A 27,506-nucleotide genomic window follows, 5' to 3' on the forward strand; every position below is an offset into this window, starting at 1 on the left:
AGGTAACCTTGTAGTCAGTGAACCAAGCCATGGTTTTCTTTTGGAAAGGAGTAACAGTTGGTAAAAGGGAGTGAATTACCTTCTGAATGATTTCTGGGGGCCCAGATCCAGAGATCACTTTTTTAAACTTAGTTCATGGCTGACTGTCTTACTGAATATATTACTTTGTTTTAGAGTTGTTCGATTTTAAAACTGGGAGATAGAATTAGTCCACAGCGACTATATCCTTAGTTACAGTTGTAAGCTCACTGTGGTCAGGGTGGTAAATGAGCTCGGAGATCCGTCCTTCTATCATGGCATTGTCGTATTTTGCTCTTAAAGCGTTGATGTTATTTGATATCCACCTCACCAAAATTTTTGGACATTTACACATCTGGAGAAGTACATTGGGGGAAACGTAGTATTTCCTCACTTTGGCCCTCTTTCTTCCTCTTCTCTCTTGAGTTTCTCAAATGATCAGTTTCATCAAGTTAATTTCATTTAAAACACTTCTGTGTGAGAGTGACATCTCTCGTGGATGCCAGTGTTAGCAGCAGGGATGCTCCCTTTTTTCCCCCTTGAATTTTGGGCCCTGCACCTGAGTTTACTCCAGTCCCACCAGATGGCCTGTTGGAGTCTTCGAGAGCTTATGTAGCAGCTTCTTCAGTGAGGTAAACGGACATTGCAAACCGTAAGGTACGTAAGTAAGTAGCCTCTTGTAGCAGTCAGCTCTATTTCAAGAACTATTTCCATTAATTAAAAAGGAAAAAAATGTTTTACCTCGTATCAGTGAACTTCAAGTCTGTACCAATGAGCAAGTGTGCTTGGTAAAATCCAGATCATGGAAGTTGTTTGGTATTTTTGGTCAGGAAAATATTTCTTTATTAAAACATTAATATCCTAGGAAAACATAGTTTTCTAAATTAAAAGATCTTTACTTTAAAACGTAAAATTTTAGATGTATTGATTAAATCCTAGTAGGATTATACCATTTTGGATTTCTTTACTGTCTTAAAAATAGGAGATTACATGGATACTAAGGAAAAAGGGTTCTCGGGACTCATGGTGATGTTTCCTTCTTTTTCTTTCAAGGATTTGCATGGGCAACTGATTTGTCTACAGACTTAGAGAGTCAGCTTTCAGTCAGTTGTAAATGTTACGAAGCTGCTAATGAAATCTTGCAATTTAGTGACTTAAAAAGCCAGAACCCAGAACACTACGTACAAGTATTGAAGAGAATGGGTAACATTAGAAATGAAATTGGTGTGTTTTACATGAATCAGGCTGCTGCACTGCAGAGTGAGCGAGTAGGTGAGTATCTCTTTGGAGTCCGCTCTTTATTGCCTCTTCTCTTAGAAAATCGTGCTGATTTTATGGTCTGAGCAAAGAATTGTGGCACTTGACTTGATGTAGAAAGGGGTGCTCTGTTGATGAGTCTTTTATTCTTAAGTTCTTGAGAAATAAAGATAGGAAAATATATTTCCCTTTGAGATTCATCATTTCATTGTCCTCCATTCTCCATCTGATCAGTTCAGAAGTGAAGCGCACAGCCAGCCTGTGCTAGGCTCTGTGCTGCATGTGTAATTGACTAAAACATAGTCCTCTTTCATGTCAGGAAGCTAGAGAAATACAGATCTTTGGGGTGCCGGCCTGGGTCTGTAGAGCATGTGACTCGATCTCGGGGTTGTGAGTTAAAGCCCCATGTTGGGTGTAGAGATTACATAAAAACAAAGTCTTAAAAAAAAAATAAAAGAGGGGCACCTGGGTGGCTCAGTCATTAAGCGTCTGCCTTCAGCTCAGGTCATGATCCCAGGGTCCTGGGATCGAGCCCCACATCGGGCTCCCTGCTCAGCAGGAAGCCTGCTTCTCCCTCTCCCACTCCCCCTGCTTGTGTTCCCTCTCTCTGTATCTCTCTCTGTCAAATAAATAAAATATTTTTTAAAACTATAAATAAAGAAATACAAATTTTTGGAAAATGCCATAAGCACAGATGCAGTACAGTAGAAGAGTGGGGAAAGGAGATGTTTATTGAAGTTTTAAGGCTTTTTGAGGGCTTTGGGAAAGAAGGTGTGGTTTGAGCAGATTGGTGCATGACGTAGGATATCAACAGGCAGATACGGGCAAGGGTGTGCTGTCCAGACTGAATAGGCAACATTGAGAAGGACTAGAGATGCAGCGTCCAGTGGATTGTGAGGGTAGCAGCAAGTAGTCTTTTGTGATTCGGGCAGAGGATGACGGATTCAGCTGGGCCTGTGTCAAGTTTGAGATACGGGTAGACGTGTGAGTGGAAGGTCTGGCTCAGTTGTTGGTTAGAAACCTGTACTTAGAGCTTTTGGGGTTAGCAAGACATAGGTTGGGGATCACTCAGATGATATAGGGAGGGGATAGATCCATGAGAATGCTGGAAATGTCAAGACCACCCAGCGTAAGGAAGGAATAGGGCGCAGTAGTATGGAGGACAGCGGGTAAGTTGAGGAAGTGTGTGTGTGCCTGGTTGTTTGTGAACTGTGCTTGGCACTGGGGATACAAAGAGGTCATGCTTTTTAAAGTGTTTTGTTATGTAAGAACCTGTTCTTTTGAGGTGTCTCTGGAGGGGGGAGTCCGTGAAGGAGCACGCAAAGTGGTAGAAACCTAGGAGAATTAGATACAACCCAGATCATACCTCTTACAACTCCATGGGACCACGTGTTTTGAATCTTTATAAGATAGGGCTTTGCTCAGATGTTTTTATTTGCTTGTTTTCATATCAGTCAGTTTATAGTGAAAGAGGGCCATGTTTGAGTATTGTATGAATCTGCTCAGGCTGCCATAACAATACCACAGATCGGGTGGGTTAAGACAGAAATCCTACTTCTCACAAGTTGGAAGCTGGAAGTCCAAAATCAAGGTGCCAGCAAGGTTGGGTTTTTCTGAAGCCTCTCTCCGTGGCTTGCGGAAGGCCACCTTCTTGCTGTGTCCTTACCTGGTCTTCTCTGTGTGTGTGCCGCTAGTGTCTGTTTCTCTTAGAAGAACACCCGTCATGTGGGATCCGGGCCCCATCTTATGACCTGGTCTAACTTTGATTACCTCTTTACAGGCCCTGTCTCCAAATACAGTCACATTGGGGTTAGGGCCTCGCCATGTATTTGAGGGGGGTATGATGCAAGCAGGTCACTGCGATGGCTGCACACAGCTGGTTCCTTAGCTGTCCTGTCCCTGTCCTCCTGCCCTTGTCCTTTTCTGGGACGTGCAGAGGGTTGACACTGATGTCTGCTTACATGTGTTTTTTTCTCTTTTTTTTGGTGCAGTGAGCAAAAGCGTGTCTACCGCGGAGCAGCAGTTGTGGAAAAAAAGCTTTTCTTGTTTTGAAAAAGGAATTCACAACTTTGAGTCGATTGATGATGCCACGAATGCTGCCCTTCTGTTGTGCAACACGGGGAGACTCATGCGGATTTGTGCGCAGGCGCACTGTGGTGCCAGCGATGAATTTAAGCGGGAATTCTCACCAGAAGAAGGCTTGTATTACAATAAGGTAACACACTTGCTTGTGTGTCGGACCTCATCCATTTACACCTAATTGCCATTTACCTTTGCCATCGCTCCCTGAAAATATTATAAAGCTAACTAGAACTGTGGTGACGGCACAGGAGGAGACAGAACACTTAGAGACCGGCCCGAGAATGCGAGAATGTAGTGTTGAGGGTGGCATGTTGAAAAGATGATTATTCAGTGAGTCGTGTTGGCGTAAGCAGAGGAGACATCAGGTGGATTAAAGGCTGACGTGGAGAAGGGTAACTGAGAAAGTGCCAGGAGAAAGTGGAGGAGAAGCTTTGTGTGATGAGACCAGCACAACACAATAGCAGGGGTCACAGAGTAGACGATGGATACATTTAAATGTGTAAAAATAACAATTCCCAAATGCACAACAGAAAGCAAAATTGAAAAGAAAACCCCAGTCTAGTGAAAATATTGATAACACGGAACAGATCAGAGGTGGATAAACCCTTTATATATGAAGAAGAGTTAAGAACCATTGAAGACAGGGGTGCCTGGCTGGCTCAGTTGGTAGAGCACACGACTCTTGGTCTCCAGGTTGTGAGTTCGAGCCCCATGTTTGCACATAATGCTTACTTTAAAAATAAATAAATAATCACTGGAAATAAACTGCCCCAATAGACAAAAGGGCAAATAATCTTTTTTTTTTTTAAATTAACATATAATGTATTATTGGTTTCAGAGGTACAGGTCTGTGATTCGTAATACCCAGTGCTCATTAAGGGGCAAATCCTTTTTTTTTTTTTTTAAAGATTTTATTTATTTATTTGACAGAGAGAGACACAGCGAGAGAGGGAACACAAGCAGGGGGAGTGGGAGAGGGAGAAGCAGGCTTCCCGCAGAGCAGGGAGCCCGATGCGGGGCTCGATCCCAGGACCCTGAGATCATGACCTGAGCCGAAGGCAGACGCTTAACGACTGAGCCACCCAGGCGCCCCAGGGGCAAATAATCTTGAACAAAAAATTCATACACATTAAAAAAAAGTGGTTAACGGGCGCCTGGGTGGCTCAGATGGTTAAGCGTCTGCCTTCGGCTCAGGTCATGATCCCAGGGTCCTGGGATCGAGTCCCGCATCGGGCTCCCTGCTCCTTGGGAGCCTGCTTCTCCCTCTGCCTCTCTCTCTCTCTCTCTCTCTGTCTCTCATGAATAAATAAATAAAATCTTTAAAAAAAAAAAAATAAAAGTGGTTAATATGTAAGAAATTTTAAATTTTTATGAAATTTAAAAATTGAGTTTCTTTTGTTTATCGAATTGCCAAGTATTTTGGCAAGTGGTAACATCCAGTGTTGGAACAAGAGCTCACCTTTTTTTTTTTTTTTTTTTTAAAATTTTTTTTTTTTTGGGGGGGGGGCGGGGGGGGGGGGGGGGGGGGGAGAAGGACAAGCCGACTCCGTGCAGAGCCAGCGGTGGGGCTCCATCTCAGATCATGACCTGAACTGAAACCAAGAGTCAGATGCTTAACCGACTGAGCCACCCAGGCAACCCAAGAGCACTCCTTTAACAAGTACTTCACAGCTATGTGAATACTAGTGAAGAATGTTTGTGGCATAGGAGATTTTTTTTTTTTAAGATTTATTTATTTATTAGAGTGCGAGTATGGGAGGAGGAGGGAGAGGGAGAGAGAGAACAAGCAGACTGACTACCTGCTGAGCACAGAGCCAGATGCAGGGCTCGATCTCACGACCCTGAGATTATGACCTGAGCTGAAACCAAGAGTCAGATGCACCACCCAGGTGCCCCATGGCATGGGAGATTTTAAAATCCTTTTTATAGTTTTTTTAAGTTTACAGATACACAGAAAAATGTAGATGATACACACAAGAAATGTAGAAATTATTGCTAGGTGATGGAATTAAATGTGATTTTATTTGCTTAAATATAATGACCATGCCCTTTAGGCTGGAAGTGGTAAAGGGTGGAAGGGGTTGCTTTTTACAGTCAGATCCAGCAATTTTTTATCCTTGGGCTCATCAAGTTAGTTTTTTCTAGCTTACTAGTTATATAAACAAATTTTCATTTAGAAAGGAAAAAAAAACAAAGGAAATGCATCTTCGTGCATGAGCATGAGTCAGAAGGCACTAAGGCTTATGCTGGACTCGCCCTGGAAATGGGGAGGGCTTGCAGTCCACTTGAACTGGCTTGCCTCATTGCAACAGTTTCATTGATACGGTTTTTTCCTTTCCTCACAATATTGCCCTTCTGTAAATTGTTCCCACACCAAATTAACATCTGGGTGATTTTATTTTATTTATTTATTTATTTATTTATTTTTATTTTTTTTTTAATTTTTTTTTTTAAGATTTTTTATTTATTTATTTGACAGAGAGAGAGAGAGAGAGAGACAGCTAGAGAGGGAACACAAGCAGGGGGAGTAGGAGAGGGAGAAGCAGGCTTCCCGCCGAGCAGGGAGCCCCATGCGGGGCTCGATCCCAGGACCCTGGGATCATGACCTGAGCCGAAGGCAGACGCTTAACGACTGAGCCACCCAGGCGCCCCCATCTGGGTGATTTTAAAGTATGTTTTATTTTCATACGTTGTTGGCGTATCAGAACTGGATCTTTCCCTCCCTCGCAGGCTGTTGATTACTATTTGAAAGCTCTGAGGTCACTGGGGACACGAGACATACACCCGGCTGTTTGGGATTCAGTGAATTGGGAATTGTCCACGACTTATTTCACGATGGCAACTCTACAGCAAGATTATGCTCCATTATCTAGGAAAGCTCAGGAGCAGGTAATAATATTTGCGGGGCTATAAAAGAAGTCTCCAACTTTATGCCTTTAACAGATATTGAGCATATTTTCCGTAATAAGCAGGATTTAAATATTTTTATTTAAGATTATAGGCTTGTCATTTTTTTCTCCTCCCCCTTAAAAAAAAAAAAAAACAGATTGAAAAAGAAGTCAGTGAGGCTATGATGAAGTCCTTGAAATACTGTGATGTGGACTCAGTCTCTGCTCGACAGCCTCTTTGTCAGTACCGAGCTGCAACCATCCATCACAGGCTGGCGTCCATGTACCACAGTTGTCTGAGAAATCAGGTATTGCCATTCCAAACTTAAGTTCAATGCCAAGTCCATTTAAAAGTGTCTGGTTGTTTTTCTTATATTTCACTATCTATTTAAATGCCATCTATTCTGTTAGCTGCTTTAGAAAAACTTGCAGTGTAGGTGATTTTCCGCTCTCGCCTCTGCTGCATGTTTTTCTCTACAATAATTGATTGGGTATTATTTTGTGAAATTACTTATCTTCTGTGCGCCACCCCCTCCCCACCAAGTCTCCCTCCAGACCCACCCGGAGTAACTACTGTCCTGGATTTTCCAGTATGTCCGCACCTTTTCTGTTTTACCACTTAAACATTTTACCTGGTGGTGAACTTTATAGGAGAAATCATACTGTATGTATTCTGTGGTTTATTGCCTTTCACTAGACGTGGTGTTTTTGAGATTCCTCCTGGTTGGTGCATTTTCTTAGTTCACTAGTATTCATTTAATGAATATATCACAGTTTATCCATTTTGTGATTTCTGAACTTTTGGATCGTTTTAGTGTGAGGCTATTAGAAGTAATCTGCTGTGAACAACCTTGTACATGAATCCTGGTACTCAGATGCATGTGTGTCTAAGAATAAATAGAGGCCCAGGTTGAAGGTACCTTCCCTCAGAATGGTTGCCTGGCTTCTGCCAAGGAATCTTGTGTTTGAAGTTTCTCAGGAATGTTTTTTTGTTCGTGTTGCTCTTTCCCTTTACTTAGCTCAGGACCAAGACAACTTACCTTGCAGTCCCTTGGGTATGGGCCTTCTTCTGGGTGCCCTTATCCTGAGAATACTGTCCTTTGAGGTCCAGCTTAATCGGAGAGGATTTCTTTTCACTTTAAGCTGGCCCCTGGACACTCTTCCCCTTGCCCCAGGACATCCTAACCAAAATTCAGGCTTGCCCAGATGGCCTAGTATCCTCAAGGCAAAAGCAAGCTTTAGCATTCCAAGACAACCCAATGGGGAAAGAATTATTTTTTCAGCTGATAGTGCCAGGACAGCTGGATGTCCACATGCTGGAGTTGGACTCCAGCGCCTCATATACAAAAATTAACCAAAAGTGGATTAAACACCTAACTGTAAGAACTAGAACTATAAGACTTCTAGAAAAATAATGACACTAAATAACATTTAGTGATCCAGAGACTTGGTTAAGTAGTTATAGTGAAACCCAGGCTTTAAGATTTGTCTTTTTATTTTATTTTTGATTCTAGGTTGGTGATGAACATCTTAGGAAGCAGCACCGGGTGCTGGCAGATCTTCATTATAGCAAAGCTGTTAAGCTTTTTCAGCTTCTCAAAGATGCTCCCTGTGAACTACTTAGAGTACAGTTAGAAAGAGTGGCATTTGCAGAATTCCAAATGACTAGTAAGTCTTAACTTTTTCATTTTACAGATCTGTGTGCACTGACTTCGTGTTGGATTGTCTTAGAGTGAGACAGACGTGGGGATCTCTCTTGAATGTAAATAATGTTGTTTTCTTTTTAATTTGCCCATAGTTAACGGCTTTGGGTAGGGACCAGGAGAAGTCTCTATACTTCTTGAAGTTTAGAAAATGGATTTGATTGTGTTCTGTGACCTATTTATGTTCGTAGAAATACTGAAATATAGCCCATGCTCCCTTACTTGGAAAAAAAAATATGACCGGTCACTTGAGGCCATTAGAGATACAAATCACATGAACAACATAGAGAAGCAGTGGTCCCATTGAATTCCTTTAAACCTACAGTGGGTACTGGCAGCTGTGGATTACGGAACTAGAACTGTAGATCCTGAGCAAGGTTAGAGCTATACGGGAAGGGAAGGGAAGGGAAGGGAAGGGAAGGGAAGGAGGCAGGTGGAGGAGCTGGCTTTGTTAGGGCAGGCCACAGCAGGGAGGGAGTCGCTGCCCCACACTGAGTGTATTTGCCTGAGTTCTCCCGCTCTTGCCCACCTGCTCCCCTTCTGCAGCAGGGGTCTTTGGAGAACTAGCTCTCATGTGGTAAAGAAACAAACGTTTCTTTGAAGTGCAGCTGTTCATTTGATTTTATTTCAGTTGTTTTCTTGTATAAAATTAAAATAAATGTAATACTTAACCAGGTAGATGAGACTCTTTCAGTAGAGTATCCCTGAAGGATGCACAAGAAAGTGATAACATTGCTGTCTCTGGGAGCCAGGAGGAAGGCTTTCACTGTTTTCTGATTCAGATTTTATACATTTTGAGAATGTATTACCTATTCAAAACAGTTTTTAAAAATACTTTTTACTGGGACACCTGGGTGGCACAGTCAGTTAAGCATCTGGCTCTTGATTTTGGCAGAGGTTGTGACTCAAGGTCATGAGATTGAGCCCCATGTCAGGCTCCACTCAGTGTGAAGTTTGCTTGAGACTCTCTCTCCCTTCCCTCCCCCCACCCCCACCCAAGAAAAATAAATCTTTAAAAAAAAAACACACACAAAAACTTTTTACTGAAAGTATTTTTAACTTTTTGCCAGTGTATACTAGATGGCAGGATTAACAGTAGCTCTTTCTGGGGGGTGGGTTTTGGGTGACCTATTTTCATTTGCATCTTTGAATTTTTTGCCATGTTTGAATTCCTTCAAGAGAGCAGGCATCATTTTCATAGAAACAGATACTGGGAACAAATTTGCTAAGATGATAAGTATGGTTAATTTTCCTTCTAAAAAATGTTTAAAAATTGAGTACCTGAAAAAAGTAATGTAAAGATTTGGGGGCTTTTGGACCAGACTTGTCCCAGCTGGTTTCTTTGACCTTACATTCCGGTCTTATTTCAGATAGGCTGTGTTCTCACCCTGACAGAACCAAATGGTAAGGCAGGGAGACAATTGTTACTTATTGTTTTGTAGACTTAATATTTTTATTTAGGGATAATTATTAAAAGTTGAATTTTAGAAAATTTGTTGAGATTCTCGTGAGCTACTATTATAGCATTTGAAAATCAGTTTTCATTAATACATTGACATTGGATGGGTTTCTAGATTTATATTTAAAGGAATGATCATTTTTGTGTTTTTAACACTCCAGGTCAGAATAGCAATGTTGGAAAATTAAAAACACTATCTGGGGCTCTTGATATAATGGTGAGAACTAAGCATGCATTCCAGCTCATCAGAAAGGAGCTTGTAGAGGAATTTGACCAGGTAAATGGAGAAAATATTTATCTTTGTTTTTTGTGTGTCTTAAGCTACATGGTGAACATATATAGTGAGCATGTGGGGTATATGTGTGTGTGAGGTGTATGATGTGTGTATGTGTATATACGGACATATATACATATATGTGCTTTGCATAAAACACATTAACAGTGATCTAGTATATTTTCTTGGTGGGATTATTAAACTCTTTAAGTTGGAACTATATCTTTTATATTAAAATTTTTTTTTCTTTAACCACATAGAGCTTAGTAAGACCCCAGTAGCGTAACATCTCTGTTGTGTTTTCCTTTTGCTTTTTTTGTTCTTTTTTGTTGTTGTTCTGTTTGTTTTTAAGAAAGAAAGAGGTGTATAGCTCTTTTATAATTTCTACTGAACTGCTGCTGGGGAGCAGTTGAACAATGAATAGGCTTAAGCTCCTTGGAAAGCAGTTCTAGTTTGCCTGGCATTACAGCGTTAATGCTGCCTTCTGCTGTTGCTGAAAGCTTCCCTGAATCCCCCATGGTCCACCAGCCTGTTACCTCTTCCAGCCCCGGTTTGTCCAACCCTGTAGCGTGCCCATTTCCATCTTGCTCCTTTACTGCAGTGTTGCAAAGTGGGAGATTTCCATTCGGGATTAATTTCTTCTATGTAAGTGCCTGTTAGGTGTGAGGCATTTTTCACAGGTTTTAGTCTATCAGAGTGATCTCCGGGGTGGGAGGCTCATCACATTTCAACAGGCTGTGCCTGGAGGAAAACAAATGACCTGGGGTTTCCTTTTGTTGGTTTTGTTTTTGGCTAATAAGTTTATGGGGTGAGTGCAACTGTGGTCCCTTCACTTCACTATGAAGCTGTCACTCTTGGGCAGCTTGGGTAAACTAACTTCTTGTTGTTTTCAGCCTAAGAGTGATGAGTCCACTCCAGCTGCGGATTCCTCTCCTAGTCTTAATCGAGAAGAAGTGATCAAGCTCCTCAGTATATTTGAATCTCGGTTGTCATTCCTTCTCCTTCAGTCCATCAAGCTGCTGTCTTCAACTAAGAAGAAAACAAGGTAAATCCAGTGGTTCTTTGTGGAAATTTCTTTTCCAGCAGCTTAACCTGTAGAAAGGTAATAATCTCTACTGACCGTATGAAAAGATAGGTTGTATTCATTCTTGTCTTTTATGTGGGTAATCAGGGATTTTAAGTGGTGCTCTTTCCTGACTTGGTAAATCAGATGAGACTCCTCTCCGTGTGGCCTACTACGTATTGAAACTATAGAAACAGGTCTTGCTTCCTAAGAGTATACCCTACTGGTTATAATGTTTTCCCTGAGTGAGATGTGACTGACCCTGGAATGAAGACCTCGACTGTTTCTAGTAACTCTCCATTGTCTTTAATGGGAAGGCAGGAGTACAGTTTTGATATTCAGCACCGAATACACTAATAGGAAGGAGATGACAGAGCATCGAAATCTCTGTAAAGCCCAAGAACTTAGTGAAGAGAAAAGTGTGAGCATCTCAGCAAAAAATGTTCTCATACACCCATAGTTCTTTTGTTTTTGCCAGAGTTGTTATGTTGGCATTATTAATTTAACTTAAAATTCTAGTAGTAGGTACTAGATCAGGAAGGTAATATAAATAATATGTCTTCCTTTTTTTAAAATATAAGTACAGTCTAGCCATCACCCTACACATACATTGTTATCAGTTATTCTGTGTGTGTATTTTATCAATTTATAATCTTCAGGTGCTTTGTCTCTATATTAGTTTTAGTTTACATATAGTAAAATTTACTTTTGGTGGTGTATAGTCCTTCAAGCTTTGAGAAACACATACAGATATGTGTCTCCTGCCAAAATCATGATGCAGAACAGTTCCATCACTCCAAAAATTCCGTCTTGCTACCTCTTGGTGGTCAGCCCCTGCTCTGCCCCAAATCCTTAGATCTCAGGGAGAAAGCTTGCTGTCTTTTACTAGGAAGTGTAGCATTAGCTGTGGGTTTTTGTAGATGCCCTTTATCAAGTTGAGAATGTTCCCTTCTATTCCTAGTTTTTATCATGAATGGATGTGGAATTTTTGTCAGTTTATTGGTACACACATTGAAATGACCACATGGTTTTCCTTCTTTAATCTCTTGATGTGCTAGAGCTCGTTCAGGTTTTTTGAATGTTAAACCAGCTTTGCATTCCTGAGTAAACCCCACTTTGTTGGCATGTGTCATTCTTGGGTATCCCTGGGATTCCGTGTGCTAATACGGTGTTGAGGATTTTTGTGTCTGTTTGTGAGGATGGTTCTCTCCTGTAGTGTGATCACAGTTCTGGTCTTGTAGTGGTTTTGTCTGCTGTCAGTACTAGAGCCCTGCTGGCCTTATTAAATCCCTTTGCAAGTGTTTCCTCTTCTGGTTTTTAGGAGTGTAGAGTTATTGTTTCTTCCCTAAAGGTTTGTTAGAATTTACTAGTGAAATTATCTTAACCTAGAGTTGGTTTTATTGAAAGTTTTTCACAATGAGTTTAATTTCTTTTCGTAGATAAAGTTGACTTTTTCTTCTTGAGGAATGAAAGTGTATTTTAGCTGTTGTCAGATGTATAGGTTCACAGTGTTCCGTATTATTCTGTTAATGTCTTAAGGTGTTTGTTGTGGTAGCCCTCTTTTCATTCCTGATATTGCCAACTTTTGTCTTTTTTTTTTTCTTGGTTAGTCTGATTAGAAGTTCATCAGTTTTTTGATCTTTTCAAAGAACTGGTTTATTCAGTTTTTTTTGCCATTTTTCTATTTCCAGTGTCATTGATTTATACATTTATCTATATGCCTTTCTTTCTGCTTATTACGGGTTTAATTAGCTCTTTTACTGGTTTCTTTAAGTGGAAGCTTAGATTATTGACTCGAGACCCTTTCTCTTTCCTAATATAAGCATTTACTACAAATTTCACTCTGCTTTTGCTACATCTCACAAATGTATTTTCTTTTTCTTTCAGTTTAATTTTAATTTTTGATATCCCCCGAAACAACTTCTTTGACCCCTGTGTTATTTAGAAGCATGCTGCTTTGGTTCCTAAATAGTGGGACTTTCCAGGTAATCTTTATTATGGATTACTAGTAATTCCATTATGTGCTGAGACCATAACTTCGTATGATTTCTCTTTTTTGTGTACGTTTGTATTATGGCCTAGAATATGGTTTGTCTTTCCATGTGCACTTGAAATATATGGGTATCCTGCTCTCTTGGATAGAGCATCCTGGAAATGTCAATTAAGTTGGTTTATAGTATTATTCAGGTCTTCTGTATTCTTACTGATTTTCTACTTGTTTTATCAATTACTAAGAGAGGAGTGGAATTTTCCAACTACAGGTGTGGATTCGTCTATTTTTCTCTTCGGTTCTGTCAGTTTTGTTTCCTCTGTTTTGATGTGGACACATTTAGATGCATACACATTAAGGATTGGTCTGTCTTGGAGAATTGACCCCCTTACCATGTGATATCTGCTTTTTATCTTAATGTAACTACTCAACTTTCTTTTGGTTGATAGTCTTTTTCTTTCTTTCTTTTAACCTAACTATGCCATTTTAGTAAAAGTGAGATTCTTATAAATGACATATACCTGGGTCTTGCTTTTTTTAATCCAAACTTACAATTGGTGTCTTCAGACCATTTACATTTAAGGTGATATAGTATAGTTAGATAAAATCTGTCCTCTTGTTAGCTGTTTTGTCTTTTTTGCCTTCTCGAGTTAATTGAACATTTTCTATGATTGCATTTGATTTCACTATTGATTTATTATTTATACTATTTTTTAAATGTTTTGGTGGTTGACCTAGGGTTTAGGTTTACATCTTTAATCAGAGACCACTTTCACGTGATATTCTGTGGCACCACATGTTGTATGAAGACCTTCAGATAGTCCCTCCCAGTTCTTCCCTCTCTTCAGTTGTTACCATTCATTTCACTTTTACATATGTTACAAACACAATACACTACTACTGTTTCTGCGTTAGATAGTTACCTTTTAGAGCAATTAAAAATAGAACAATTTATTTTTATGTGAATTTATTTTACCTTCATTTATTCCATTTCTAGTGCTCTTCTTGGTACAGATACCATTTTCTGTCTGGTGTCTTATTCTTTCTGCATGAAGAACTTCCTTTAACATCTACCAGCAAAGAATTCTTCCATTTTGATTGTCTGAGAAAGTCTTTATTCCTCCTTCAGCTTTGGGAGATGTTTTAGCTGGGTATAGAGTTCTAGGTTGACAGACATTTTTGTCCCACACTTACGGGATGTCCCTCCCTTGCCTTCTGGCTTGCATGTTCTCTGACAGGAAACCTGTTCTGATTCTTACCTTTGTTCTTAGGTATATAATGTGCCTTTTTTCCACCAGCTGCTTTCAGGGTTTTCTCCCCCCACCCCCCAGCAGTTTGAACATGATATTCTTGGGTGTGTTGTGATTTCTCTTTCCTTCCTTGGTATTTTTACTTCTTCTGTTCCATTCTCTCTTCTTTCTCTGTGGTTCCAGTTGTACCTATGCTAATCTATCTTTAAGTTCACTGATTCTTGATTTTTGTCACTTACAGTTGAACTTTTCAAAGGCATTCTCTATCTCTGTTTACTGTGTTCCTCATTTCTGGTATTCCCATTGGGTTTTTTCTGTAGGTTCCATCTCTCTGCTGAAGTGACCATTCTGATCTTGCACATTGTCCACATTTTCCACTTGAGCCTTTTAATGTATTAATCATTGTCATTTTAAATTGCCGATCGGATAGCTCCACCATCTGTGTCATATCTGACTCTGGTTCTGTTGATTCTTTCTCTTGGTGTGTGTTGTTTCCTTACCTTTCTACATCTCGTAGTTATGGGAAACTGGACATCTCAGCCTGAGGGAAATAATTTTTGTGCCTGGAAAGTTCTTACACCTGTCCCATGCTAGACCTTTAGTATGGGGGGTTGAGTTCATCTTTCTAGCCTGGAGCTGAGCTGTGGTTGAGATTTTTTTTTTGTTGCTGTGGTTACTTTTCATGTCCAGCAGCCTTCAAGTTCCTCAAGCAGTGCCTGTGCTTAGTCTGGAGCAGGTCTGCAGAGGGTTTTTCTGAATGTCTCCTCCGCCTTTAGTTTTAGGATTTTCCTAAGGAAGGTGTGTGGTACCTCAGAGAGGGTCTGTCTTCACACTCTTAGAGTTCTCTCAGCTATAATTCCACTCCTGCTTGTCCTTCAGTGCTTCTAGCCTGCTAGGGAGGGGAAGAGGGTGGGCCAGGCCTTCTCAGTTGTTTTGGGTAAGCCTCAGTCTTAGGCAGACACTGGGTCCCTGAGGGCCAGGTGTGTGGCCTCACACTGCTCCTGCCCCAGCCCCAGGGTGGAGTGGTTTCTTCTGTTCACTGCTTTATCTGTGTTGACTTTCACCAGTGCCCTAAGACTGCCATAGCTTGTTGCCTTCCTGTCCCTTGACTACACCCTATAGATTAAGGCTTTCATTCCTTGGAGAAAAGGGTCTGGGTGGGGTTGCCTGCCCTTCTGTAGCTCTAGCTAGTCCCCTTGCCTAGCCTGCACGAAGGTTGCTTTCTTTGGGCTCTCGCCAGTTTTTTATGTGAGCATCTGGTAGGGTCTTTGAAGAAAAGCCTACCAGACAAGGTAAACTCATCCTATATCTACAGCCCCCTTCACTCCCTCACCAGCCCTCACTCAGCCTCTACCAGCTCATTAAATTCTTAGCGGTATCTGGCTGCATCTGCTGCAGACGAGGAAGTACTTCGCTGTCTCCCTGTCTGTCCTTAGTTTGCAGACTCAGTGCTTACCCAGCGACCCCAGCTCTTTGACAGATTCGTGCAGAGTCATGTACTTGTAGTTTGTCCTGCTTTGTATTGCTGTGTTTGTCAAAACGGTGGGAATGATACTTTTTCCTGCTGTCTACATTCTGAGAAGAAACCCTCTCCAGTAACGCTTTCAGATAATTCTCTGTGGCCTGAGGAGAGCTTTTGTTTGGGGCGGAGCACTCAGTCTTGGGTGCGCTGCCATCTCAGCCACCGTCCATCCTCGGCGCGGCTCTGCATGCCGTCCCCGTACGACCAGGGCATATTGGCACGTGCGCTGTGTTCTGAAGAACCAAAGAACTAAAAGGCACGGGAGACCGTGCGGGTAGTGACACGCAGTTGAAAAACTGACGGCTTTTCCTGTTTAACAACAGCGGGTAAATTTTAAATTTTTTTCTTGGTTTCCACAAGGTGGCAATATAAACATAGGATATGCGAGAAGGAGTGATTCACTGATTTGTCACAAATCGATGGTTTGAATAGTTAGCTAACAGGTGATGGTTTGGTCTTACAGTGTCTTTTATAAACATAACTGTCGGGGCACTTTGGGTGGCTCAGTCGGTTAAGCATCCAGCTCTTGGTTTCAGCTTCAGTTGTGATCTTGGGGTCGTGAGATCAAACCCCCAGTCCGGCTCTACACTGGGCCTGGAGCCTGCTTAAGATTCTCTCTCCCCGATCCCCACACGCTCGCACACACACTCTCTAAGAAATTAAATCTTAAAAAAAAAAAAAAACTGTCATATATATGACTTAAGGAATTTTTATTTTAGTGGAGGGTCTTCTAACCTGTTTTTTCAGGTTATTAATATCCTCTCGAAAAAAATGCAATCTGAAGTTTTCATGCATGATGCATAAAGTCCTGTTTAGCTAATTTGTGTTCATTTTTCAAGGTTTATTAAGTAAAAAGACTGTTAAATGTGATATTTATGTTTATACAGTTTATATGTTGATAGGCTTCAAAACGTAGAGAAACTGGTTACTGAGTGACTGTGTCTCCTGTGTCACTGATCGCACATGAAAACATGGGATTTTATCGTGAGGAGGGAGGCCTCCTGCGCTGTCTCACCATGAGCTGTGAGCATTCCTGTTTGGAGTAAAGGGAGATCAGAACTAGACTTTTTTTTTAAATTTATTTATGTGAGAGAGAGCATGAGTTGGGGGAAGGGGCAGCAAGAGAGGGAGAAGCAGACGCAGGGCTCCATCCCAGGACCCTGGGATCATGACCTGAGCCAAAGCAGACGTTTAAATGACCGAGCCACCCAGGCGCCCCAGAACTAGACTTTAAAAGAGAGGAAATAGTATGTTTATGTTTTGTTTTGATTATTCTCTACCTACCACAACCCTGCTTTAAAACAACTTAGTAATTAAAAATCTTAATTTTCTTAGAATCCTCTTATGACAACTTCCTCTTATGACAACCGGTGTTGTCCTGCTAGAAATGCTTGTTTTATCTGTTGGGTTGTGTTCTCTTTTTGGATGAAGAATTTATTTACTCTTGTACTATATGTTAATACTGCTTTAGCAGATTGGAGCCTCTTGACCTTTTTTGATGGCTTTGGGGTTTCATAGAATGAAAAACTATGAAAAATAGAAGTACTCTCTGAGGGTTTGGAAAGCCCTTGACCATAGTGCAGAGAGCAGATCTTTTAGCTTTATGGGCTGTTCCTGGCCATTTAATATGTATATTTAATATTTGGTTAAGATTATTAAAAGGAAAATAGAGGAATGTTAGTTGCCTTTGGAAAAAAGATAAGCCAATGAAATGTTGAGACCTTTCTTGTTAGAGTTCATGGTTCAATGAAACTGTTGATGAGAGTTGATTAAGGATGGGAATCATTTGTAGAAATTGGAAGATGGGGCACCTGGGTGGCTCAGTTGGTTAAGCGTCTGCCTTTGGCTCAGGTCATGATCTCAGGGTTCTGGGATCGAGTCCCACATCAGGCTCCCTGCTCAGTGGGAAGTCTGCTTCTCTCCCTCTGCCTGCCCCTTCCCTGCTTATGCTCTCTTTCTCTCAAATAAATAAATCTTTTTTAAAAAAGAAAAATTGGAAGATGGAATATTTAAGATTCAGAAATAGGATCAGAACAAACCTCAGAGGGTTTTAAATTTATGATCCCAGCAGCCATCAGTTATCTTTAGGCCCCCAGCTAAAATATGGTATCATTGTCCATGAAGAAAAACTCATTTTTGGAGCACTGATTAAGTACTACTGCCTTGATTTGTCAGGAGTTTAAATTTCTTATAAGATTATCAGAGGTTTTATAAATGTCAGCCCCACCCAGAAATTAAAACACAGTGCTCTTAGGCCCAAACTGTAGACAGTGAATGCATTTTGAATGATCACTTTTACTCTGCCACAGGTGGTTTGAAAGGAAGAGAGATTTGCCTGATAAAAGAAGTAGGACTAAGAGGGAGAAGAGAAATGGGTTTCTAGAGAGGGGTGTGCGGGGTCCCCACTCTTTCCAGCCTGGGCCCGTGGTCGGCCCCAGCATGGACAGGTGGGTCCTGTTGAGTCCTCATAGCCCGAGCCTTGATGTGCACCAATGGGAGTTTCTAGGCTGCTGGTTGGCTCTCTGGCCGGCCTGACGGGCACTCAGGCAAAAGCAGAACATTTGTACATTGGTGAATGGAAAGAACATAGCATTTGAAGTCAGAATATAATGTTTTGACCTCAGTACAAATTATTTAGCCCTTCTGGGCCTTGGTTTTTCCATCTGTAAGGTAGGAATATTCTAAGTCCTTGCCCTTCTGAGGCGATGGTTGTCACACGGCTCAGATGCAGACACGCACACTCGGAGGAGACGATCCACTGTCCACAGTAGCCGGTCCCGTGTGGCCAGAGGGTCTGTATTGCATCTGGACTCGTTTAAAAGGGGACGGGGGCGAAGGATGCTAGAGGCTAGAGATGAACTGCCATGTAATTACTAATCTTTTCTACTAGTAACATAAATATAATCTATTGATCTTTCCCGTGGGGGACCTATTTTCAGGACAACTGAAGTCTTTGTTAAAACAGTTTTTAAGTGGAGTATGTCTAGGACCCTGCACTCAAGGGGCATTCTTCACACGATGTTGCATGGACAGTGTGGATACGTCAAGGTAGAGTGGCTCCCAAGTCTGGGGTCTGGGCTTCAGTCCAGTGCAGTTCTGGCCCCACGGAGAGCATCCCCATATTCAGGCTGGTTGATCTGAGGGTTGTCAGGCTCAGCACAGAGAAGGGAGGAAATACTGGACAGCTCTGTGCCCAACTTAGCCTGTCTCCGCTGGATTTTCTTCACAGCGTGTCTGCTCTGACACGCTGTTTCCTTCTTGTTCAACGCACGGCTTCTCCCCTACTCCTCCCTCAGTGGAACACAGGTGCCGAGAGGGCGGGGCTCTTGGTCTGATTTGTCCACTGCCAGGAGCCGTTTCCAGTACACGGGACGCACTCGGAGACTCATAAAGAGAAGGAGCATTGGTTCTAATTGATGCAGTGAAGTAAGTGTCCACAAACAGGCCTCTAAGCAATAGATGCAAGAAGGTTAAGTATGGAATAAACATGAACAGAACACCTGCTTCCCTGTGAAAAGTGACGGGCTATTCCTATTTACTTTTTTGGATTTCTTCTTGAATTGGTGGGCATTGCTGTGTACTTCACGTCTTTGTTTTTGTTTTAATGCAGCAGTAATACTGAGGAAGATGTAGTCCTCAAAACCAACAAGCAGATTTACTCGCAGCTTTTGAGAGCTATTGCTAACAAAAATGCAACTCTTCTGGAAAGAATTGACATTCTCATCCATTTGCTGGATCAGCTTGCTCGCGGCAGCGGCGTGCAGTGACTCGTGCCCGAGGCTCCGGCCGAGGAGATCCTGTCAGTGCCTTCTGCTCCCGGGGGCTCGTTTGTCCATTCGGTGCTTCGTTTCATTAAATATGAGGGAAATCTCCACCTACAACAGGCCCGGCAGTGGAAACAGAGTTCTCTTTTCCCATGACAGACAAGTCATGGCTGAGTTCTTTGACTTTTTCATTGGAAGTGCTAAAATCAGAATCAGACTTGGGGCTCCCAGCATTTGTTTCTTTGAGAAGTACACGGTGCCTCAGTGTTAACAGACTTGCTGTGGTGGCTGGTACACTTGTAGACATTTTTGAGGTATGTTAAGCTACGTGGGTTTAAGATAATAATTATTTTGGATGATGTTACTTTGGTCAAGGGAACTTTTCTCCAAATGATTTTAGTGGTTCACATGGGTTAGAGAAATGTCCTGTGCACCTGCAGCGTCTCCTCAGTTGCACAGAAGGAAGCCCGTCCTCCCTCAGCTTCGGTGCAGGATTTGATGGAGACTGGCCATTGTGCGAGTTTCTGTATTTAGTGCATGTTCTGAAAGGATCCGCTTTTCTTTGACTTTGTATGACAGTTGATCAAGAATAGGTACTATCCCCCCCTTTTTTTCCATTTTAAACTTGAAACTGTGAATAAGGTAAGAAAACTATTTTGAATAAATAAATTATTTATTTAAAATGTCTTCGTATTTTTCCATTTCATGTTCTTGACTTTGAGTTTTGATTTGAACTGGTTTAATGAATGAATTTTACAAAGGAAAGATTAAATCGTTAAAAATAAAATTGTGCCACTCACTAAGTTCTCACCAGAACGTCACACTCATTTCTCGCCCCTTTTCCTGCATGGCTCCTGTCCAGTTGCATACACATGGCCTCTGTTTTTTTCCGTGCCTACATACATCGTGCAACGCTGTGCTTGTCCTGTCCTACTAAAATCCGTTTCGAGGAAATGGAACAGAAATCAAGCATACTCTTTCCTGTCGGGTGGGTGGATGGGACTTAGGTGCATGAGGCCTTTGTAGACAGCCTGCCCTGCCTCCAAGTCCGCTTGCCTGGCCCCGAGGGCCACTCCGACCTCCTTCATGCCATCGGCAGACCCCTTTCCCTGCAGATCCTGCAGAACCCCTCCGCTCAGCAGCCACACCTCTCTGGAGGAATCTGAACTATAGGGAAAGTTGTCTGGAATAAGCTTGTTTTAAGCGGAGTTTTTACGGAGTGCTTTCTCATGCACCAAGACTTTGGGGTGTTTTCCTTGGCGGTGTGTGGACACCTGTCCTAGCTCGGCGGAGCTCCTCCTGGCCGCTGGCCGTTTGTCCATCCTTGTTACTTAGTTTGCACTTCCTTGGGACAGATTTGCATCCATTTTCAAAAACCATTGAAGCATTCAAAGTTTTGACTAAGTCATGAAGCCGGTGCACAGACTCCGTCTCCTGTCAGGACAGCGTTCACTCTGCTCCCCCATCGGCAAGCGCTGTCTCCGCTAGTTAAACCTGCACGCTTCCGTGGAGAAGATCTGACGCTGAAGTAAGCTGGCGTCAGGGATGTCGCCGCCCCGGTCTTGTTCTCTGGCCTCTCCTTGGCTGAACAGCCTTTTCGTCCAGAGGAGTATTTGTTTTTAAGCAAGAAGATACCAATTCTAGCTGTCTTCCCTTGTCCGAGCAAGAATATGAACATCCCTACAGGGGGAGAGAGGTCTTTTTCAATGTTTTTGTAATCTGACATTTAAGTTCGTGCTGCTTAAAGTGCTCGTGTCTTAGCTTTTACTTGAGAAGAATTGTGCCATCCGTGGCCTGATCACCGAGATGACTTGTTTTGCAGTTAACTTCAGGGCAGGGATGGAGAGCAGGTTGCCTGGGCACTGGGCTGGAGCGAGGAGGCGAGGGTCGCCAGCAACCACGGCATCTGACTCTGGGAAGGACGCAAGTGTGAACTTCAGCTTTCTCGACTAGAAATGTGCACAGGAGTAGGTCCCCTGGCACTCTGCCAGACTTGTGAAGCTCAAGAAATACATGGGAAAACCTTCTGTACACAGTCATGTATTAGAAAAATATAAATTATGACAGGAACTGTGGACTGTAGTCAATTTGAAATCTGTGACCTTTTCCACTGAATGCCCCCAGGGAGCTGCGTTTCCTTCCATGACTGGATCCTGTGGCTATAGCTACGTTTCCGTCCATCCATGAAATTAGGGGGCGGGGGTTGAAAGACAGGGATTCCTCAGGATTCTTTTTTTTAACCTTTTCTAAAAGATTGGCAAAATTATTCAGTGGATTTTTTTTTTGCCTGAGAAATTCACTTTTAAATCAAGTATTTTAAAAGTTCAAGTAATGCTTTTCCCACCGGGTTTTAGCCTTATTTGGTTACTAAAAATCTGGTTTGTTTTCTTTGTAAAAGAAATCAGACTTTCTCTTAGAAGAGAAATCCTTTGACTCCCGTTTGCCCATTTTTCTCATTACATGTTCAGGGTGGAGGTATGGACGTCACAAATGTCAAACCACCGCTCTGAAATCGACTGCTTTGGAAATAAGCCATTTGAAGGAAGCCAAAAATGCTGTTGTCTGTCCCTGTCGCTAACTACTTTCCAATATGCATTGCCTTTGAAAAAGAAAATGGCGTTGTGTGCGTAGGAGTAATAGGCTGAGTCTATATTCCTGAAGGGATGGTTCTCTGGCTCTATTCCCGGAAACACTTCAGTGATCTTCATCGGATAAGAATCAAGTACTCGATTTCTGTTGACATCAAATGCAAACACCTGCAAAGCAAGGAAGAGAGTTAAGGCTGGCTTTTCTGAAAATCATTGATTTTTAGGTTAATTTATAGCAATGAGGTAAGTAAATCTGTGGCTTTGCACCAAATTCTCTGGGCTTGAAGTTCTTCATTTTCCATATGATGGGATCTGCCATGGCCACAGAGGTCTGAGGCAACTGAGAACAACTTTTAACTAAGACCTTGAATTTCACGTAGGAGTGAAGAAGCAACACCAGGCTGGAAAGCATCCTACTTACGAGGGACTCTTTGAAGAAGTAAATTAACTGCTTTCTTCGGTCATAAAAGGCAGTGTCCAGGGGACTTGGGATGCCAGGAAATCCTTCTGAAATCAATTTGGGGTAGCTTCTTCCTTGTTCATCTTCTGTGTAGGCCTGATCCTTGTCACTGTCATATCTCCAGTACTGATTTCCTGAGGGCCAAACAAAAAACGCTAATATGGTTTATTACCATTTAATTATAGCAAACCATGAAGAGGGACTGTTTTCAACATAGGTCTCAGCCAACCATGATGTTCTCCTGTGATTCCAGGACAAGGCAGGACCTCAGCCTCTAAGCAAAGCCTCCATTCAGATGAGTGATTCCCCAGGTCTTGAATTACTTCTAGATAGATCCTGGCAATCACTGCTGCTATTGAAATGTTGGTTGTCAGGGGCGCCTGGGTGGCTCAGTTGGCTAATCATCTGCCTTCAGCTCAGGTCGTGATCCCGGAGTCCCGGGACCCTGGGGTTGAGTCCCGAGTTGGACTCTGTGCTCAGCAGGGAGTCTGCTTCTCCCTCAGACCCTCCCCTCTCTCGTGCTCTCTCTCTCTCAAATAAATAAAATCTTTAAAAAAAAAAAAAAAGAAAATGTTAGTTGTCTTCTGTCGGGCACTCCAGCCCACTGGCACTCATCAAAAGCAAAAACGAAAGGACAAAAATCATGTGGTCTTTTTCACAGAAGATTCTTCTTCTGTTTCTTCCTATATATATAGTCTCATGATCTGCCTTTTACATGTTAGAGACCCATGGGTTGTCCTGAGTCATTTTCCTACCATAATCAACCTAAGCCCTCTTTTTACAGAAAACAATCCTGAGGCTTATGATGGGGTTTTGCTTTTTTTCAGGATTTTAGAATTACATCGTTTTAGAAAAGAGCTGAAGTGGTCCGTCCAGATCACAGCCCAGGTGGACCCGGTGCAGGCCCCTCTTCCCATGTTCCACTCACGTGATTCCACCCACTGCCCTCTTGCTAATTTCATGCTCTGAAACACCACAGGATTATTCTAAATTCTCCTTAATAGTTCCTAATCCTGACTATTGGCATATTGTCAGCAGAAAATAGAACAAATCCACGGGGTTAGATATTTTTGTGTTCACAACTTACACCACGCCACAACCAGTTACACTCCTTAGCCACCAACCATGTGAGCTCCCTCTCCCTCATTCCCTCCCCGCCCCTCGCCGCCCCTCCCCAAAGGTTTGCCATCGAGAAAGAACAGTGAATGACGTGTGTCTAGCCGGGGGGTGCAATTCACTCTAACTGGAATACTTTTTGAATTCGAAGTATTCACACAGCAAGTTAACTTTAAGATGTTTTTAAAGCTCCAAGAATAAAATACAGCCATATGATAGCAATCCCCCACGATGACCTAATTCTATAATTAAGAGTCTTTGTTGCCAGTATAAATTCTAGTTCAGGACTTCTAAAGCACTGAATGTTGTGCTTCCAACTCTGAAAGATCTAAACCAGACAGGTCCACCCTGGGCAATTTCTTTATGTAACTGAACCAAAATAATTCTTCCTTTGTGTGATGTAAGGAAAATTAAGACCAAATTCATATGCAGGTTTCCTACGGCCAAATCTGCATGCAGCATCTTTTTGGTTGGGCTCTTGCTTCACTGAGTCCTGAGCGGTTTCAGACAATAGGGTCGTATTACTAGGGAGTTGGGCAGAGACAGGGCGCACCCCTTACCTCTAGGGCGGAAGTCTGGGGAAGGGAAAGAAAAAGCAGCAACCACAGAACCTTGTTTGTGGTTAGGCTCCACGCATTTGGTTTGCCAAGGCAGCCAGCCTCCGTGACGGGCACAGAGGTTCTGGGCAAGGTGGTCTGTGAGTAAAGCAGCAGCAAGAGAGTCTTGGCCTGCCTGCTCTGTGTGTCCCTCCCACCACCGGGGCCCCTCACCTCAGTTTCTGCCTTCCAGCAAAACACTGATCCTCCCTGCTTGGAAACCACCAATTCCTCCCTGCCTGCTGGATGACCTCCAGCCTCTGAGCACAGAGGCTCTCGGTGCTCAGGGTGACCCTGTCTTTCTAACCTAATCTCACCCCGTGTGAGTGCCCTGTCACACCTCCATGGGCTCAGCTGTCTCTCCCATCTGCGTTTTCACCCTCACTCACCCTAAAGCTTTGCTTCTGCCTCCTGTGTCTCACCGCCCCCTCACCCCCATCCGCACCTCCCCCATCACGCTATTCCCGGTGTCCCTTTCGGGGCACCCGGGGTCCTACGCATCCTCTGAGGCTGGGGCAAGCCCTGAGTTCTGGGTGGCTCCAGCATCTGGTTCCAGGGGTAGTGGTCACCTTGTCCGCTCATCCTTCCCTTCACCACATAATTCTAGTGCTCAGCTTCTAAGGTCTCTTCTCTCCAGAACTAGTTAAAACTTCTCTAAGGAGGGCCCTTTCTTACGCAACCACCTCAGGGCCTGGCATAGTTGGTCTACTCATTCATTCACTCATTCATTTGTTCCTTTGACCAATTCAGTGCCTTCTTACAGAGATCAGGGGATACAACACAGTCCCTGTGCTCACAGAGCTCACAGTGTGACAGAACAGACAGAAATTAGGTGAGTAATTGCAAGAGCATTATACTAAGATTCTTCGGTATGGAGCTCAAAACATTTGTTCTGAATACATCTCTGTAATAAAAGAAATAGAACCGTCCAGAAGAAGCTCTACCTTTAAAAAAATAACGTTCGTCTCTTCTCCATGTCCAGAGGTGGACAAAAGCGTCGATGTTTTGTGTTGGGATTCCGTGCCAGCCACGGAGGATTTGGATAGGATCCCCGTAGCGCGTCCGGTTATTTCGATTTTCGTAAAGCCAGTACCAGCTGTTGCGGAAAAAGTAGGTGCTAAATCTCATCATCACGGCTCCATGTTGGTTTCGCTCTTTGCGAATCCAGTCAAATGCAGTATCAAATGATCCTTCACATGAACCTGAGAAAGAAAAAAAAGTCCAGCCCCTGGTCACCTGGTGCAAAAACCAGCATCGCTATTTTCACGTGTGACTCGAACAGAGACAACTGCGAAGCTGGAGTGTTCTCTTAAGCTGTCTCAAAGCAAGATGCCCCCCAAGACTGAAGTAGGCCTACCCAGCCGAGCAGGAGGAGTTGGAGGGGCCCCGGGGGCCTGCAGCAGTGCCGGCTCATGTGGGCCGTTCTGGCTAGTCTTTGTGCAGAAGATAACTCTCTTGAGGTGTCTCGATTTTGGATGCTGGGTATGAGATCACCCTAAATATAACTAATGCCTCTTGATGGCTCGTCTGACTTCATGAGAGGCAAGCAGTTTGGTTCTGGGCACACACAAGAGTAAGATTTCCTCTGCAGGAAAGAAATCCATCCTGGCATTTGTCACTCTCCAAACGTGCTGAGAGCATCTTCGCATAGAATGGCTGGAGTGGAACGGAAATGGTGGTGCTCTCCGTTTTAAATGGAAAAGGGGAGAGTAGCTTTCTTTCCCCTCAGCCTCAACGCTAGGTCATTAATCACTTCCATTAAATAATGAACCGTTAACACTTTGGCCTGAACAACTGAAGAGAGATTAAAGTTGATCCTGGCAAGGCTCCCACTGTTCTTTGCCTTGGGACGGCAGGGAACTTCTCCCAGGGGCTTCCAAGTGCCTGCGGCGCCCACGGGAGGCCACCGCCTGGGTGGCCCACTGCGCTCTAGGAAACCACCCTGTTACCCTCCGTCCTCCCAGGGACATAACGTAGCGCAGGGAAGAGGGAACATCCACGGGAGTGCTTTGCTCTGCACCGGTGGCTACCCTTGGGGCACGGCCACCTTGAAGGAAGAGCTCACGATCTTCCAGAACAGTCTTACCATACAGCTTTTGAACTGCTTTTCTGTCCGACCAGTCCAACTCAAACACAGGCTCCTGGGGGATGTAATTCGGTTGCATTATGGATCCTGTCCTGTAGGTGTGAGGCAGGCCGAGTACGTGGCCAATTTCATGGACGGCCACCTAGAAGGGAACACAAACCACGGGTGCGGTGCCAACCCTGGGTGTCTGGGAGTCACGTGGACCCCCCCGCCCCCGCCCCCCACTCCAGGGGCAGGCCTGTGCTTTAGGAGGAATGGCACTTGTTAAGGAGAAGGGGAGCGATGGGGAGACTCCGGGAGCTTTCTCAGAAGGCTGTGGACACTTCCCCCGAGAAGCCCTGGCGTTCTGCGCTCCAGCCCATGCTGCATGCCCTTTGCCTGGTCCCTCCGCACAGCTGCAGACCACTTACTTTGAGAAGGCTGATGCCCGCGTCACTGGTGGGAGGTGTGAAGTGTTCATCATCGTCAAAGTGGATGTCGCCCAGGTGCCAGGCATGTGCAAACTCCTGCCCGCTGCCATCAAAAACCCGAGGACAGCCCAGGTGCCGGCCTGGCAAGGGGAGAGGGAACACGGACACCCAAGGGTTCGCGGCCTCTGGGGGCTCACAGTCCAGGAGCAGAAGCAACCACTCCTGGCTTGTGCAACAGTGTGGTGTCGAGTCTAAACACTTGGAAATAGCTGCCTAGCAGACCTGTGGGAGCCCAGAGGAATGGCGGGGGTGCCATCCAAAGGCTGAGGGAGGAGAAAAGATCTGAGCTGGATCCTAACAGCTGAGTGGTCAGGACATGAAGGAGGTGCTGCGCGATGGTCCCTGCCCTGTGTACGGTTTTCAACAAGCCTCCTGTGTAGGGCTCACAGCAGGACAGTCAATCCAGTCAGACCAGCAGGGCGGGCGTGAGCATCCCTAGCTCCCAGACAGGGTGCAGAGAAGTTACTTTCTCCAAACCCACCCAGCTAGGAGGTGGTGGGGCCTGCTGGTGGGGGCCAGCAAACCACCACGCGCTAGTTCTCCCCAGGAGTGGCGAGAAGGGTCAGCCAGGCCTGGCTCGCGCCCTGCTGGGCTCGATGAGGTCTCTGCAGCAGGGCTCACTGGGCTGATCTGCTCAGAGACAAGCGGAGGGCCCGCACTGATGTCCCCATGTGACCGCTCCCCGGTGGGCGCAGGGAGACATGCCGTGCCTTCCCAGTGAGTGGTAATAAAGCAGCACCTACAGAGGGTTTGCCATCCCCCCATACCCCTGGCAGGTGCCACCTCGGACACCCCAGGAGGCTTTGCAGGTGACCGGAGCGGGGTTCCCCCAGTCGGCCTGTTGGCCCCGGGGCTCCCAGTGAACCGGGCCCCACGCCCGGCCGTGCGGGAAGGCAGTGGGGCTCAGCCCGCCTGCAGTC

At 43.9% G+C, this 27,506-nt stretch overlaps 2 protein-coding genes across 3 annotated transcripts in view; one reads left to right on the plus strand and one right to left on the minus strand.

Annotated features, from left to right (window-relative positions):
- EDRF1 (erythroid differentiation regulatory factor 1) overlaps positions 1-19,774 on the plus strand; it is a 41,281-nt gene extending 21,507 nt beyond the window's left edge. For both annotated transcript variants that reach the window (XM_021703811.1, XM_021703812.1), the window contains 8 exons: positions 1,072-1,290; positions 3,267-3,490; positions 6,088-6,246; positions 6,404-6,553; positions 7,760-7,913; positions 9,569-9,684; positions 10,575-10,726; positions 19,117-19,774. In XM_021703811.1, the coding sequence (XP_021559486.1) occupies positions 1,072-1,290; positions 3,267-3,490; positions 6,088-6,246; positions 6,404-6,553; positions 7,760-7,913; positions 9,569-9,684; positions 10,575-10,726; positions 19,117-19,273 (1,331 nt within the window). In that variant the 3' untranslated portion in view covers positions 19,274-19,774. The remainder of the gene's footprint in view (positions 1-1,071; positions 1,291-3,266; positions 3,491-6,087; positions 6,247-6,403; positions 6,554-7,759; positions 7,914-9,568; positions 9,685-10,574; positions 10,727-19,116) is intronic.
- A 1,952-nt stretch (positions 19,775-21,726) lies between these two features.
- MMP21 (matrix metallopeptidase 21) overlaps positions 21,727-27,506 on the minus strand; it is a 7,008-nt gene continuing 1,228 nt past the window's right edge. Inside the window, exons 3-8 of the mRNA XM_021703837.1 lie at positions 27,114-27,216; positions 26,527-26,666; positions 26,117-26,258; positions 24,975-25,232; positions 22,280-22,452; positions 21,727-22,026 (exon numbers count right to left, since the gene is read on the minus strand). Coding sequence (XP_021559512.1) covers positions 21,727-22,026; positions 22,280-22,452; positions 24,975-25,232; positions 26,117-26,258; positions 26,527-26,666; positions 27,114-27,216 — 1,116 coding nt within the window. The remainder of the gene's footprint in view (positions 22,027-22,279; positions 22,453-24,974; positions 25,233-26,116; positions 26,259-26,526; positions 26,667-27,113; positions 27,217-27,506) is intronic.

The sequence above is a fragment of the Neomonachus schauinslandi genome, chromosome 6, assembly GCF_002201575.2.
Source record: "Neomonachus schauinslandi chromosome 6, ASM220157v2, whole genome shotgun sequence".
NCBI classification, from domain to species: domain Eukaryota; kingdom Metazoa; phylum Chordata; class Mammalia; order Carnivora; family Phocidae; genus Neomonachus; species Neomonachus schauinslandi.